Source organism: Sylvia atricapilla, chromosome 1, assembly GCF_009819655.1.
Source record: "Sylvia atricapilla isolate bSylAtr1 chromosome 1, bSylAtr1.pri, whole genome shotgun sequence".
Taxonomy (NCBI): Eukaryota; Metazoa; Chordata; class Aves; order Passeriformes; family Sylviidae; genus Sylvia; species Sylvia atricapilla.
The window spans coordinates 92,686,015-92,702,908 of record NC_089140.1 but is presented as its reverse complement, the minus strand read 5'-3'; the positions used below and the strand labels follow the sequence as shown (position 1 = coordinate 92,702,908).

The 16,894-nt window shown below is 39.0% G+C and overlaps 1 protein-coding gene across 2 annotated transcripts in view; it reads left to right on the top strand.

Moving 5' to 3' along the window:
• CARMIL1 (capping protein regulator and myosin 1 linker 1) overlaps positions 1-16,894 on the top strand; it is a 191,666-nt gene that overhangs the window by 136,611 nt on the left and 38,161 nt on the right. For both annotated transcript variants that reach the window (XM_066328029.1, XM_066328021.1), the window contains exons 24-29: positions 1,887-1,985; positions 3,698-3,826; positions 4,082-4,213; positions 8,547-8,722; positions 10,722-10,809; positions 13,330-13,479. In XM_066328029.1, coding sequence (XP_066184126.1) covers positions 1,887-1,985; positions 3,698-3,826; positions 4,082-4,213; positions 8,547-8,722; positions 10,722-10,809; positions 13,330-13,479 — 774 coding nt within the window. The remainder of the gene's footprint in view (positions 1-1,886; positions 1,986-3,697; positions 3,827-4,081; positions 4,214-8,546; positions 8,723-10,721; positions 10,810-13,329; positions 13,480-16,894) is intronic.

Below are 16,894 nucleotides of genomic sequence, written 5' to 3'. Positions count from 1 at the left end.
AACTGCATGTTTGTTACATATGTGCCTGTGGGTATTACGGAATGTTTAGAATTACTGGTGCACATTTTTATATTGGCATAAAAAGAGCCATCAGCTCTGTACAAGACAAATGTTGCTCTTTAATTTGAGGGAGGATGAATACGTTTACTGCCTGTGTTTTATACTGTACATATAACATTCACACACTGTGTTGCCCTAAGTAAGCAACTGCACCAGCATGTTCTTTTGGATGAAAAGGTGTTGACAGTACCTGTAGCTGTTCCACTCGCACGAGTTACAAAACTCCCAGCTGAGTTTTAATATGGTAAATCTTGCAAGCTCCAAACAAGCCTCCTGCTCAATCAGGAAGCATACATTTCACATCTTTTTAATGAGTAGTTTTCCTTCAGCAAAGGTGAGGCCATAAAAAACCTTATAAATAGTTCTTACAGATAACTATGATTAAAAAGCAAATGTCTATGCTCCTTATTTTCAGTAATTTGAGTATTACAGGGAGAAATGCTGGTAGTTAGTATCTTTTTCTTTGATGCGTGAAAATGATCTAAATTCTGCTTTTAGAAAACTGAGTCATGAGGGATGAACATATTTCTTACATCTCATTTAATATAATTGGCCAAGCTCATATCTAGACTGGTAGGTGCATTTCTGAAAAAATAAAACACTGGGAAGCTTCTGGCCACAGGGATTTAAACTCTATGTGTTAATTAGGCACTATGTACAAAGAGCATTTCCTTTTATTCATAATAAAGTTGCTAAAACTGTTAAACCCTGAGTTTGTTTTACTGTGTGGTTCAGGCTTTCTTTACACAACACAAGGAAGTTCTCTCTTAGAAAAGGTATCAGTGTCAGGAGTGGTGCTGTGAACACAACACAGGTGGTTCCTACAGGTAGGGATGCAAGCCTCCCTGCATGGTCTGAGCCTGGTGCCAGGACAATGGCACTGACTGACTGATGGACACAGCAGCCACCCTCCCGAGCTCTGGTGTCTCTGCAGCACACTTGGTTTGGGGTGGGCAAACTGGATAAACCCAGGGATTTGCTCAGATGTTGCAGTTCTTGCTGCTGCTGCTGCAACATTAGAGGCAACCATCCTCACTGATCTCAGCCTCACAACCTGCTGGCCACTTGACTCATCCTTTCCTCTCCTCTCTCAGACCAGATCCATCACCTTTGATGAACCTTGAACAGTTTGCTAATAGGTGTTTTTGGCTTCACTAAGTTTGATAGAGCAGGGTGAGGGGTATTACTCTGTGTGCCATGAAGATGGCTGATGGTGGATGCTTACTGCTGGTGACAGTTGTGGTGGTGTGTAAGTAGGAATCACTTGTCTCTAAAGAGTACTTCTGTACTGCTTAGCTTTTATTAACCAGCATGTGAACTGAGGCTGCACTATCACTTAGACACTTTTAGATGGGTTTTCTTCTCTTCAGATATACTGCTTCTCTTCAGATATACTGAAATCTGTGTCTTTGCAGCAGGCCAAAGACATCTAAAAGAAGTGAATCAAATATCTTGAGTCATCATGATCTCTACAGCACCTAACAGTTAAGAGTCCCTTCAAATATTTCTCAGACCAGGATCTAATCCTTTGTCAGCATAACTTGCTAAATTGTTCAAAATAGAATACACTTTCAGAAAATACTGGCAAAAGCACAATGTTTAACCATGTTTCACTAGTTTGTGAGTGAATTAGTATTTGTAGATGTTATTAAGCACCAAGGTGCACAAAATAAAGTTTGCAGATGATTAACAAATAATTAAGCAGCTTTTCTTGTCAGTCCCCAATTCTGACACAGCAGCAAAATTGAAATTACAATATGAAGAGTCAAATCAGCTTCCTAATCTGACCTTTCTTTCTGCCTTTTTTTTTTTTTTTTTTTTTTTAGATAGAAAACTACTTGCTTCGTAACCATGAGACCAGGAAGTACCTGCAAGAGCAAGCATATCGGCTGCAGCAAGGCATTGTCACTAGCACCACTCAGCAGGTGAGAATTTGTTACTAATGGATATCTCAGTGCCTAAAATCTGCTTGGGGAGGAAGTTCTCTCTCATTCTGAGTAGTTTTAAGATGTGCCTCATGGGTTATACTGTTTCCCAAGAAATAATAATAATCAATGGCAATATATTTGGAAGCCAAGCATTTGTGAGATGAAGGTCTTCAATGCACTGGTACCATGTAGAGAAAGAAAGACTCAAGATATTGCTGAGTAAACTGCTACTGAAAGCAGGGACAGTTTGGTTTGCTTATGTTCTACCTGTGTTATTAAAATTTAATGAGACAGTGTTTAGTTACTTGAACCTGAAATTTTACTCTAACCTCTTGAGAGAGAAAATGGTATATGGAGATACACTGGTACTAAAAACTGCAAGAGCAGTTGTTTTATTCTAGTAATTTTTCTGTTCCAATGCCACTTTTCCCCCCTAAGTTAATAATCTCTATATGAAATAAGTTTAGGGGTTTTTGTAGCTTGTTGGTTTTAGTTGTGCTTTTCTCCAACACCACATATACATTAAGTTTCAGGAAATGTAATTTATCATTATTTTGAAATAAAGTTACTAATTTCAATATTACATTGTGTACAGTAAGGATGGATTTTAAAAACCGTTTTAAAAGAGACCTGAAAAAGACTCTCTAGTATGATAAAATTGCATTATTATTCCCAGAGTGTATTTTTTTTCCTGTCCAGATGTCCCAGTGAGACTTTCTACTGTCTAATAATTAATTAGCTTTTTGTACTTGTAAAAAAAATACCCACCCAAAACCCTTTGATGAGCAAGAGTCATGTGGATCTGAAAGGGAGCATGCTGTGAAATTATTTCAGTTCTCATTGCTAATGATACAAGATGCTAGAGCTGTAGACTTGATATGATGGTGCGTGTACTCAGATGTTGCTTCAAGATGTCAAATAGCCAGTTCTAATGTATGCTAAGTGGGCTGATAAAGACTTTTAACTATTTTATCTCCCTGCCTCATATATCTTAATCAAAGCTGACTATGTGTCAGGCATCCTTAGTGGTTTGTCTTGTAAGATACAGATATACCACCTGCCCTGCATTTGCAGCGTGTTGAGTGAATTGTCTTGCGGGTACAGATTAAGTTCAATTTATCCCACTGTGAAATGTCTGATGGAAACTTCTGCTTTGATAGTTTTAATTCCCTTGCAACTAGGAATATTTACATTTTGAAAGAATACTGCAGAAGCCTGTGCAGTTGCATTTTGCCTAGACTGAAAAAATTGCTATTAGTGTTTTTTGAATGGGTAGTGACAGAGCTTTCTTTTACTGTCTGAACTTCTTAAAGATTCAGAGACCTTTAGACTTTAGTCTTGGGTATATCAACAACATTTTCAGCATTAAATTTGATTCAAAAACCAGAGTAACATTTAAATAGGATAAGTTGTTGATTATTAGCAGTTATCCTGGAGGTTACTGTGGGGGAAATATTCCACAGCATTTCTTTTTCCTGATAGTTCAGTTTTATTTATTTTTGCAATGCTTGGGGGTGTTTTTATGAGATGCAGTTCTTTCCTTCAATAGTATTGACATACTTCCAAGGTCTTATCATGCCTTCCCAGGTTGTTATATTGTCACTGCAAATCTCATCTTGCTACTATTGATTTTCTACCTGGACTGGATTAAGGTTGTGTTTGACCAACATTCTGATGTTTTACCTTTTGTATTTCTTTTGTTCAAGTAGATGATTGACAGAATATGTGTAAAAGTGCAAGATCATCTCAACTCTTTAAGAAACTGTGGTGTGGATGCTGTACAGGAGGATGTCAAATGTGCGGAGCGGCTGATGCGGGATGCTAAGAACTCCAAAACTGTAAGAATTTCCCTGCTGGAAAATGCTGAGAGCAGTTGTCTCTGTGCTTGCAGCTTTTCTGTTTTTGGGCAGTGAGAATAATAGTGTCACAAAAGAGTATTTTCTTCAGATGACCAGCTATAGGTAGTATTTAAATTGATAATGCAATTCTAATTTGTCAAGACTTTGATTTAGCTGAAGACATTTCCTGCAGTTTGTCCTGGTTTGAAGACAATGATGAGCCTGTTTTTTGAAGATACTCTTCCTGTCCTACAGCTGTTACCGAATCTGTATCACCTTGGTGGAGCTTCTTGGGCAGGAGCAAATGGTTCACTCTCCAATCCAATCCAAGAGACGCTTGAATCCATGGCTGGAGAAGTCACAAGGGTAGTGGATGAGCAACTTAAGGTCAGTGGATAGATGTGTTACCATCTCTCACATGCAGAATTAACTAAATCTGAGGTTTTCTGTTGCTAAATGCAAATGTGCCTTGCTTCATTTTTCTTCTCAGTAGATTTTTTTTTGTATAGTATCTATTTTGTATATATATTTTTGTATAATATATTTTTGTATAATATATTTTTGTGTATATATATATATACACACAAAAATTACATACATTTTTGTATGTAACATCTTTCCACTATTAGTTTCTTATAACTTTGGGCCTTGTTACTCAAAATTTTTTCCCAGTTGGAATAAAATAAAAAGCTGCTTTAGTGTTTTCAGTGGGCAAAATGAGCATATATTGTTTATGATGATCTTTTTTCATCTGTTAGAAGGGGAAGACTAATCAGTTGCTCCTTCTGCCTTTTATAAAGGCATTTTCTCATGCACCGTAAGAAGCCTCATGCCCTGGAGAAAAGTGCTCAGTAGTTAAGGAGTCCTAGTACAGTGAAAATTGCTTTTTTATAGACTCCATTGCAGATTGTTTTTTTCTCAGTGGTCAGTTTTGTACCTGAAGCGGGATTTCCACTTTACTGTTGGAATTGGGTATCTTGTCGGTATGGAGAGTGCCCAAAGAATTGGTACAGGCAGCTTTACAGGAAATCTTCTCACAGGTTGCCTGTCAAACCTCAGTTCCTGAAATAGATGTCACTGATCTGTAAATGTTCTCACCTGTGTGCTCAGCCAGCTCCTGCTCAGAAACTTGAACCTCCAGTTATGTTTGCTCTTTCTGCGTAACAAGCAAAGAAGAGCCATCCATACAGCATGTGCAAAGGTATCAGTCCAGGAAGAAGACAAGGTGGAGAAATTTTAATGACAGTTGGGGTCTATATGGAAGCTGATGAATTTTAAAATATGGTTTTGAGGCAGCTCAGATCAACTTCCATTTATGACTAAGCTGCTTTGCCTGTGTTCTGCAGTATTTAAACAGTTTACAACCTTCATATTCAGATTCTTTGATCTTTCAACTGAAACATGAAAATGCTTCAGTCAGTGGGAATGTAATGAAGAACAATAATAATGTCATATTACTAATTACTTTTTTGAGATTAAAAAGTTAATGAGGAGGAAAATGGTGCTCTATTTTTAGTATGTTTCTCCCTTTCGCCATTATATGAAATAAGGTGAAGATTTCTGCAGACATGAAAGTGATTTATCCATGGATTCTTCCCAGTGGAACTTCTGGGGTATTATTGGGACAGGAGTACTCGGGTCACCGCTTTGTGCTGAGCTCATGCACTTTAATAAGTTCATCTTGGAGAACCTTATAGAGGGTGAAAAAAAAGGCTTCTTCAGCATTTGGAATGTTCCTGAATTAATGTGTCTTCCATTTATACTTTTACACATCTACAACAAAAGGCATTTTTGATCAACCGTTATAACTTTTACATTTACTTTTGATCTGTGTGGCATGCAAGTTTAAGTGGCTTACAAAAAACTGTAAAGTCATAATGCTCTTTGTATACTCCAACACTAATTTTTATCAGTTTTCACTTAAAGTGGAAAGGCTTTCCTTTAAGTTCTATGTGTGGAGGAGGAAGTGTTGAACATGGATTAGAATTGTGGTTTTTTTTCCCAGTTGTTTAGGTCAATTCAAAACATCATAAGCAATTTATTATTTGTAAAGATAGATAAGGGAGCTCACATGAGGACAATTCTTTTTGTAATTGTTGGGGGGGGAAAATCCTGTGTGCTGTAAGAGGAATTTTGATATCTAGTTTCCATAGCAACAAGAGCATGATTCTAAGAAGAAGTTTGGAAATTGGTTAAAGCCAATGAACATTTTTTGGTAAATAGGAGATATTTTTTAAACTTAGGGTTTTTTGAAACTCAAGGGAAGTAAGAAGGGTGAAGAAAGGATTTAGAGTAAGGAAAAACAGTATATTGGAGTGAGTTGAGTTGACCAGAGGAGAAATTATAGCAAGATCTGTGCCTTTTTCTTCTCCTGCTGGTGTCACTGTGGACACACAGAACCTGGAGACGCTTTATTCAGTCAGCAAAGCCCCAAGGGAGAATAAGCAAGACAAGCGGAACCTAGACAAACATGATCATTTTGTTATGACAGGGGTGCTCAAAATATTCTTCCCAAATTTTAGTCCTAGTGCAAAGGGTTTGTTGGCTCCATAACCTGTTCCATTTTTTATTTTGATATCATCGTCCTTCAGTCCTTTTCCTCACTGTATCTTTCTCCTGAATGTTAAGATTCTTTAACTGTGGGTTGTACTTTGCTATTTTCTTTCACCTGGTGACTGGGACTTGCAGCCCTGTGACTGAAAAGTGTGCCCTTTCACTGTCAGTACTGGTAGATATGGCTTCCCATCAGTGAAAGGGTTGGGCATGGAATTAGGTGGTGAGGAATGGTTCCTGTAAATACCTCAGTAGATAATAGCAGTGTGAAATCAACAGCTAAAATCCACCATTGAAGAAATTACATTCAGTTGTGCAATTAAAGATAAGATCCAAACTCTATTTGACTTCTAAATTGCACATTCTCTCAGTTTTTTGAGTAAAAATTGATTTTGGAAATTTCAGGAGAGGTCTTGTTTTCCCTCCTGCTTCCCAGTGATGCCTTCACACAGCATTTTTTCTCATGATCCATTTTGAAAGATGCTGCTTAGACTGCAATTGTAATTCAACATAGCAACTCTATCACTTTTATGATTGCAATTCATCAGTAACTCTTGAGAGGCCAGGGAATTTTTTCACAATAAACTACACAATTGCACCAGTGAATAAATCCTATGGAAAAAAATGGATGTGTTAGGAACTCTGATTAGTAGTTTACTTGGCTCAGTTTTCTCTAACATTTAAGTTTTTCATCCCCCATGGGGATATGGCCGCTGAGGCTTGAGTGTCTCTTCATTAGTCATGCTGTCCCAGAATCTGCTTGAGGACTGAAGGAGGGAGTGTGGGAAGAGATCTTAAAGGGCATCTTGAGAACCCAGCAACAAGATATATTATTAGCTATAATGGCAGTTGTCCCTTGTAACTCTAAATCAAATGTTGTAAAGATTGGACTTTCCTGTAGACTGTGGCCACTTCATGTTGCTTTGCTGGTTTTTGTCAGACTGTAAAAGCTACAGACTGAAAGATGCTGCTTTGAATCATTGAATTTTTATGCAGCAACGGTGGTATTTTTTCTTGCTCATTGTCTGCATAAGGAAATTACTAGTTATGGTAGGGGTGTGCAAAGAGAAAAAAGCTCTGATGTAATGGAGTTGAATCTGAGGTCACTTACCTGTGGTATAGAACTGAGAAGGAAATCAGTAGAGTTTAGAAGGGGTGCAGTTCTTATTTTTACACAATTTCCAAATGCCTAGGTAAGAACTCAGCTTGCCCGGTACACCATTCCAAGGAAATCTTGTTTCTTTTTTTTTTTCCTTCATTTGTTTTAAGTATTTTTTTCTGTTTGGTTATCAGCCCTCAGTCTTATCAGAGACAAATTGGCATATTTCAGTAAACTGGGATCTGGTCTGTTCCTGGTTTTTTTTTCCCACTCTCCTTTGGATTTTTCCTGTAGAGGTGACCATGCACTGGAACAGGCTCCCTAAAGAGGGTGGGGAGTCTCCCTCACTGGAGATAATTGTAAACCCTCTGTACACAACCCTGTGTCATGTGCTCTAGGGAAACAAACTTGGAGCAGGGAGGTTGGACTAGATGACCTTCAGTGGTCCCTCCCAACCTTTCACCCATTCTGTGTGAATAAAAATTGTGTCTATACCTGAAGTTTGCTGTAGATTTACATGCATATAAATGAGAGCTGTATATTAAAGGTTTGCATGTCAACTGCAGATCACGCTTGTAGCTACTTCTTAATATTCAGCTGGTACATTCCAGCCATCTACAGCATGCTGAGTTCTCAGGAGTCTCTCTTCCTCATTTACTGATGCTTACTACAAATTGGCAGGTCTGGAGCACTGATGAAAATTGGTGATTCAGGGCACAGTTTAGAGGGAAGGCAGCTGCAGCAGAGCATCCACTGCAGTGGTGGGTACACAAGGGAAGCTAATTTGTTCTGACAGTTCAACACACAGAGATGTAAATGTTTCATATTTGAAAAGGCAAACAAGTACATTTGCAGGTCATTTTCAGAACAAGTGTGTTGATTCTCAAAGCTATATTTTGTAAAATGTCTCATATTGCAGCTGGATGCAAAATTGATTGGAAAGCAGGAAGAATTGTAAAAACTACGAGTCTAAAAGGGTCATAGTTCTATTTGCCAGAATAATGCTGTCGCATCCCAGCTAAAGTAAATCTCAATATCTAATGTTATTTTTTGCCTACTATGCTGCAGACACTCCTTGAATCTATGGTGGATGCAGCAGAAAACCTTTGCCCAAACGTAATGAAGAAGGCTCGTATCCGTGAAGACCTCATTGAGGCCAGCACTGAGAAGATTTCCATCCCACGCACCTTTGTGAAAAATGTCCTCTTGGAGCAATCTGGAATTGATATCCTCAATAAAATTAGGTACTTTAAGAGACTAATCTAAAAAAAATGACATTTGGATTTTGGGTTGCGTGTATGTGTGTTTGTGTAGTAGAAGAATTTTGGAATGCTTTTGTGACTCACAAAAAGCTATATTACAGCATTCAAAGAGTAGGAAGTTGTCCTACAGTCTGGGGAATTTAGCTCAGGTGATTCATATATTTGGAATCTCTAGGGATGTTAACTTAGATCATTAATGCATGTGCTCTCTTATTTAGTGGAAGATTTGGTTTGTGGTACACAAATAACTGTAAAAGGTATCAGTTTTCATGACTGATACATTTTAAAAAGAGATTTGTTTTTTCACATAACACTGAATTAATGTAATAGAAGGAAATTGCACTATCTGCTTTGAGTGGTAGCACTACTTTGTCTGTTGTTACATTTGGTCTTGTCCTATAGCTGTAGCAATAACTCTGAGACTTTGTGTGGGAGCTGTGCACAACAGACAGATGTATTTAAAAAATAGAAACTTGCATATTCAAACCACAAACCTGGAACAGAAACTATTACCCTAAATAACTCTTAGTTTGTCCTGTAAAAAAAAGAGGCTTTTACCTGACCTTTTACCACCTTTTTTTTCTCATATTGAATGTATACCGGAGAATATATTTACACAGTATAATGTGGTTGACCTGTACTTTAAACCTTTTCAGTTCCTTTTAGCCTGATGCTTGAAAAGCATGACATTTTGCATTGAGATACTGGAATCTTTGAGGAGGAAGAAAACAGTAAGACTTGGGAATTAGTTTTGCAGAGTGCAACAAAATAGGCAGGAAAAAGTGTTAAAGACTTCAGCTATACCTTCAGAGTGTTTTAAATGGTTCAGTGAGTAAGTTTTCTTCACTTCAGTCCTATCAAATAAATCTTGGCCCCAAGACAATAATACTGCCTCTTCTACTTGCAGAAGCTGGAACTGTTAGTGAGGTGAGGATGCCACACTGTGATCTTTCTTGCTTTATATTATTTGAAATTAATGTTGGTAGCTGAGGGAGATTCCTTCACTCTCTCTTCCCACTGTGGTTTGGGCATCATTCCACCTCCCTATGAATTCCACTGCCTTTCCAAGATGTTCCTTGCCTTTTTCTCCAGGCTCTCTGCAGCAGTAGTGCTAGCCTCAGACAGAAATAGTGTTGTTAATCCAACACAGCTCAGTCCACATATAAAAACCATAAACCAGAATCATGTCACTTGCTGGTATGTCTGCTGAAAGAGTTGGCATTGAAAGCAGAGGTGGAGCTCTGGGCTGCAGCTCAGGCAGTGATGCTGGTTGGCTCCACATCAGCTGCCCTCCACAGCCACAGCATTTGGTGCTGTTGCCGAAAATGGGACCCCAAGGGAGCAATTCAAGGTACACATTTCCTGGAGAGGGAGTTACTAGAAAAAGCTCAGCTCAGTGTGCAGGTGTGGTGGTGCTCCACATATGTCTGTGGAGTGGAAAAATGTCTGACGTGAAGTTCTTGAGACAGAAAGTGTTTACCTAGAGTAAAAGAGGAAGCAAAGTTGTGATGGCATCGGCTGAAAAACTAGCATTGTACACTTGTCCTTACCAGCAGATCAACACAAAAATGAATTGAAGAAATTAATGGATTGTAGTTGTTAAATGGAGTAGTGTTATAATAGGCAGCACTGTCTTAATCCCATTCGTCTGAGATTCATGTTTGTCTGACTTTAGCAGTGGAGTGTTGGTCTCTGAGTTTCACTTCTTACTTTTATTCAGCTCTCTTACCCAGATGTTTTCATTTCATCTCATGGAAAACTGTTAGAAGCAGGTTAAATATGGTACAGAGGCTCCTGTGTTTATTGTGTGATTCATGAGTTTATTTCTGAAACCTGCAGTCATGTATCCTGACACCCTCTAATGTTTTACTTCAAATAAAATGACAGTACTGTAGATAATCGTCACACTGTTGAATGTGTAATAAAGACGAAAATCTCCTGCATGAATTAAGAAATTCTCTCATTTTTAATCCCCACACAGTGAAGTAAAGCTGACAGTGGCTTCTTTCCTGTCTGACCGAGTTGTAGATGAAATCCTGGATGCACTTTCCCATTGCCATCACAAACTGGTGAGTTTTTTCTTGGTTGATATCTAATATGCCAGATCTCAACAATGCTATTTATAGTCACAACTTTTTCGGTTTCTCCTCTGACAGCTCTATTTTGAAATTTGTCTTATTTTCGTTGACATCCTAACATCTTCTGAAATATGATTTTGGGGCTCTTGCCTCTTTGCTGTAAGAAAGATGCAACCTTAGAAGAGACTGTGTTATATACTTGTCCTATTATCTTTTGAGCTGTTGTCAGATCTAGAACTAAGAATGCCATTAGGATAGAGCATTGAGTCATTAGTTAAGAACAGTCCTAGTATTTATCAAGGCTTGGTTGCTCATGAAATGAGAGGTAAGATTTCGTTCTTTGGAGCTGTTTAGGTACTTCTGAGACCTTGCTCCCTGAATGAGCATTTTTTTGTCTCCTCAGAAATGTGGGTATGTTTGAAGAGAAAGGAGTAAGAATGTAGGAAAGAAAGCACTGTTACTTGAAGGTCCTGAGCTGTTGGGAGGCACTGATATTTATTACAGAGGTACTTGCCTCATCAAGAGTAGAAGAAATAAACAACTGTGTATCCAAAGAAAAACCTTTTTGCTTCAAATGCGCCAGGGCTTTGTAAGGACAATCCAGTACTCTTTTTGTAAAGAACTTAGTGGGTGGTCATTCTGATTAAGGTTGCTCTTCATTTCTAATTGAAATTTCTCTGGCTTCAGCTTACAGTCATGACTTTTTTCAGATGCTTTTCTCCCCAAGATAAGGGAGCTATATATATTTCTCTTTATTTCCTCCCTGTGGAAGTCCTCACACTCATAAAACAAATCACTCTTTCTGCTCTCCCTCCCCCTATTTTTAATGGAAGACTGAGTTACTTGAGCATGCATCTTGGTAATACAGTGCATCATTGTGTAAAGGTACAACCTCTGGACTCTGGAGCTATGCAGCAGCAACAGCCTGCTGTGGGAGAGACCACATGAATGAGCTCCAGTTTGTCCTGGAGGAGGCTCAGCTGGAATGGGCAGTGACTGGGCTGTTTCTGTCCAGTGGTGTTGCACAACCTGCACATACCCTGGTTCCTGCACAATACGTCATTTTCTCCAGCCTTTGAGTCACTGCACTGAAAATCCTCTGCAATTTTTCCAGCTGTTTGAAAAGTTGCTTTTAAAATTGTGGTTTCCAGAACCAGACAGGCTATTTAAGGGTTTTAACCAACACACTACACAGGAGTGAAATAGTTTTTCTCCTGATATTCCTTATTGCCTGTATTTACATAGCCAAGAGTATAACCCCTTCTTTTTGTCAGAGTGGTAGCTCATTTTTAGGACAAGGTTTGCTAGACCTCCCTCCTGTTAAAGGCTTCTGGACACATGTTGCTTTTCAGAATTGTGAAACTGGCTAATTGCCAGTGCTCTTGGTTTCTAAGGAATGATTGAACGTTTTGGATTTGGTTTATTTGCTTTGTAATCCATTTTGGATCACATTTGGCCTACATCAATAACATGTGTCTTTCACCATTTAACTCTGCCATGTTCCTGTTAGCTGCAGGTTCTTTCATATAGTATAGCACTGATGAAACCCTTGAGGAGTACTGATCTCAAAAACACTGCTAGAGAAACTCTTGTCTAATTTGACACTGTTAATCATCAGCTGACAGCTGCTGTCTGAGAGCTGACAGCTAGTTCTTAGTCCAGCAAAGATTAAACTCACTGATGCAGCTCTCAGCCAGCTCCCTAAAATTTGAGTGTCGTGTTCTACTAATTCAACCACCCACAAATGTCTGTGTTGGTTGCTTGGCATTGTAGTGTTTGAGGCAACTTTGAAAAATAAACCTTGTTTGACTAGACCTCAGTCTGCCTAATGAGATGACAATTAGCATTAATTATTATTGCAGCTATTTTAGTGTGCTTGAGGATAAATTCATAGCAGCTCTCCAGTTGCTTTTCCTAAGTGGACACCAGACTAAATGAGCTATAATTGATTCAGATCATCTGTTTACCTTTTCTGATGGTTAACAAAACAGCAATCCTGAGTTAACAAAACAGTTGTCCTGAGTCCTGCTGATGTGAAGCAGTGGACTACAGCTCTCCCTAGCTGCCTCTTTGAAGACCTCTGTGACCAACTGATTTGGGACAGCTGATCTTCAAATACTTGCTTCTAGCAGATATTTGTTTAATATTCTCTTCAGTTATCAAAAGAACTAGAAAATATTTCATCATTTTTGTGACATCATGAACCCACTCCATTCCAACTACAACCCAGGGTGCAGATTATAACATTTTGGCCATTGGATAATTTTTAAAATTATATTGGCTGGTATGTTTCTTTGCTAATTTAAAAAATGGTTCAAGAAAAAGCTTCCCCTTCACACATTTATTTTCTTTATAAGACAAACCTAGTGTGAGGACTAACCAATATAGCTGAGCTTTCCTTTTGTGGTTGGTCTTCCAGGATTTCTGATCACTGAAATTCTGTAAACTTTCTGGTTGGATTCTTTTTGTCTTTTTTAAGTTTGACTGGTGTGTTGCTGTCTTTTTCTCCAGGCTGACCATTTGACCAGACGTGGCAAACCACTTCCACAGCAAGAATCACTGGAGATTGAGTTAGCTGAGGAAAAACCCACTAAACGCTCAATGATCACAGTTGAGGAGCTGACAGAGATTGAGCGTTTGGAGGATCTGGACACTTGTATGGTAAGACACATTCCACAGCTCATGTGGTTAAGTACACAGGTAACAAGGGAAGTCGCTTTTCAGAATGTCATTTAGCAAATTCGTGGTATCAGGAAACTGAAGTTAGGAATTAGCTTCTAGAAGAAGTAAATGTTAGCTTGGAAGATTTTGCCTGAACGGCATCTTGTTGTTCAGCAGAAGAAAAGCTTTTCCCTTTTCTTCACTTCTTTCCTTGTGCCTGTTCAAGGGCCTTTCCCTTGCATACACTGCTGGTACAGTAAGCATCTCTTCCACTGGGCACAATTTCACAGAGTTCAGCTGAGGTAATAAACTGGACCACACTATCCTTTCACAGCATGCTGCTTTCTTCTTTGTCTCCCTTCTACTTGGATTCCTTTCACTCGTGACAAAAATATTTCTGCCTGAAAGTTGTGTTACTGACCATGAACAGAAGTTGATTCATGATGGCTGTGTGCCATTATCACCAGCTTTACAACATGTGAACCCCTATAATTGCAAATACAACTGTTCTTAATCTCAAATTCCCTTCCAGCCAGCTCAGTCTGTTGGGGAACTTTACTGTGGACAGGAACTTTAGGAAGTGCTTCTCTATTACGAATCAGTCAGTCTAATAGCTGGTCATTCCTGCAAGGGATGAGCTTTCTGCTTTACCTACCTGCCTGATTCTTTGGCCATGTGCTTTCACCATACACTAAAATAGCAGAAAAACTGATTGCAGCTTTTTGTAGAAGGTTTGATTCAACTCCCTGAATAGAGTCAGACAGCATTGGAGAAGGAGCAGCAGGGCTCCTTTATCTGTTGGTCTCATTCATCTGTAAAACAAAAGCACACCTTCACTGCAAATACCAGCTTAAAATAGGTTCTCTCTCCCTTCCAAATCTCCTTTATCACTGAGAGCTGATTTGATGCAATATTTGTCTGAGCATCACAAATCCCTGTGAGGCTTGTGGTGTTGATTACGTCATCTAGTTCATCACTGGTACTATCATGTTCCAGAAGCTTTCTGTGGTCAGCATTCAGTAATCATTTTGAGCCCTAACTCCTATGGGAGAGACATCTCAGTAAAACATGTGGCGTCTGAGCACTGTACCTGTAAGTTAGTTTTTGCGTGCTGGATTCATATATAGAAAACTAAGTTAACAGCTCATTTTGACACCCCACACTCTGCCTTTAAATTTATTCTAGCAGCCTGTTAAGGATAGTAATACTAAAAATGTAAAAAATAGCTCCTGTCTTTATCTGATATCACCATGGTTATATGAAAGCATCATATCACTCTGCTGTTACCTTTCACTTTGACCATATTAAAATAATAAAAATGTGATGCTGCTTACACTCTATAAAAAAAGCATTAGATGCTAACTGTACCTACCTTCAGAAGTGTTTATGTGTCTTCATTCTCCTCATTCACCTTCATGTTGCACGGAGATTCAAATACCTTTGTGACCCAGATTCTCATCAGTATCTAATTTTTAAAGAGAACGAAGCATCAAATAAACATGAGACAGTAATCTTAGTCAGTGCTAAAAAATCCATTTATTAAAAACTGTAAGCCATATTTGTGAACTGCTTTTTGCATCCTGACTGCAAATTACGTTGGTTGCTACTGTAAAAATATAGAGTTAAATAGATAATTGATAGAATAGTTTGGGTTGGAAGATCATGGAAGATCAAGACAGGGACATCTTCCATTAGACTGGGTTGCTCAGAGCACAGTCCAGCTGGCCTTGGACACTTCCAGGGACAGGGCATCCACAGCTTCTCTGGGCAACCCGTTCCAGTGCCTCATCACCCTCACAGTAAAGAATTTCTTCCTAATATTCTTATCAAAATCCACCCTCTTTCAGTTGAAGCCATTTCTCTTTTTTTTTCTATCACTACATGCCCTTGTAAAATGTTCTGCCTTTTGTGGGTCCCCTTTATGTACTGTTGTAAGGTCTCCCTGGGGCCTTCTCTTCTCTGTGCTGAACAACCCCAGCTGAAGAGATAGATTTATAGATCAATAGATTTCACTGTCTTCATAGGAGAGGTGCTCCAGCCCTCTGATCATCCTCATGGCCTCATCTGGACTCATGGACATTCCAATAGGTCCATGTCCTTGCACTGGAGGCCTCAGAGCTGGAACACAGCACTCCAGTTGGGTTCTCACAAGATAGGAGTAAAGGGGCTGAATGCCCTCTCTCACCCTGCTGGCCATGCTGCTTTTGATGCATCCCAGGATACAATTTGCTTTCTGGGATATGAGTGCACATTGTCAGGTCTTGTTGAGCTTCCCATCCGCAAACAGCCCCAAGTCCTTCTCCTCATGGCTACTCTTAGTCTAATCTCTGCCCAGCCTGTAGTTTTAGGATTACCCCAACCAAGGTGCAGGACTTAGCACTTGGCCTTGTTGAACTTTACAATTGGCACAATGACACAGCTCCAAAAGGCTGAGGGATATGGGGAATTTTACTGAGCTAGCACTCTCACTGAGTTTTTCTGCACCTAAAAGCACTTTTAAGAATGTATCTTCTGTGTGGAGCTAGTAACTTCAAAGAGAGCCCTTTCCAAATAATTTACTTTAGCTATGGGAAAATCCTACAGAGTTCAGATCTCTTGATAAACATAACCTGATTTGTGGCAGCTTTTACGTGTTACACAGGTATTTGTGTGGAAATAAGGAACCCTCTGAATGCTTTGTGAGCTGGTCAGTGCAGGACACAAGATATGTTGCTGAGAGATTTTACTAGAAAGAGAAGCATATGCTTTTATGAACTGTGATTAAGAACCTAATTTATTTTGATTATTTTTAATCTTAAATGAGAAATAGATATTTAGATATTACTTCCAAAGTGGCATTAATCCAGGACAGTGCCTTGTTTGGTAAGGGAAATCCTTAAGCAGATCTTAGCCTTTTAATTAGATGCACTTGGCTGTGTGTTATGCAAACCTCAAACCTGAAACCTCAAATTGCAGCTTGGTGTTGTGCCTGTTTGGGAACTTAATCTCCTATAGCCAAAAGTATTTGGAATGTAGGATGAGGCTGATTGTGTTGCTGGGATGCCAGAGAAAACTCGCCTATTCTAAGCCAAGCCTCACTCCAGCTGGCTGTCAAGATGTTTTGGGAAGAAGAGATTTTGGTCATGAAGGAGAGGCACTGAGCTTGGGCTACCATTTGGGGGAAGCTGTTTCCCCACTTGCAAAACAGGATTTGCTTTGCAAACCCCCATTATCTTCATCAATTCTTTGTTCTTGTTTTCTTCAGCAAGCCTACTTATGATCAGTATTTTGGCTGGGGTAAATGTACCCTTATGTTATTATTTACCAGCTTCCCCTGAAGCTGTATTTGAATGATGTGTGGAAAAACTGGATCTGGATTCACATTTGACTATGGTTGTAGGTAGATTATATGTTACTGAAGCTATATGAATGATTG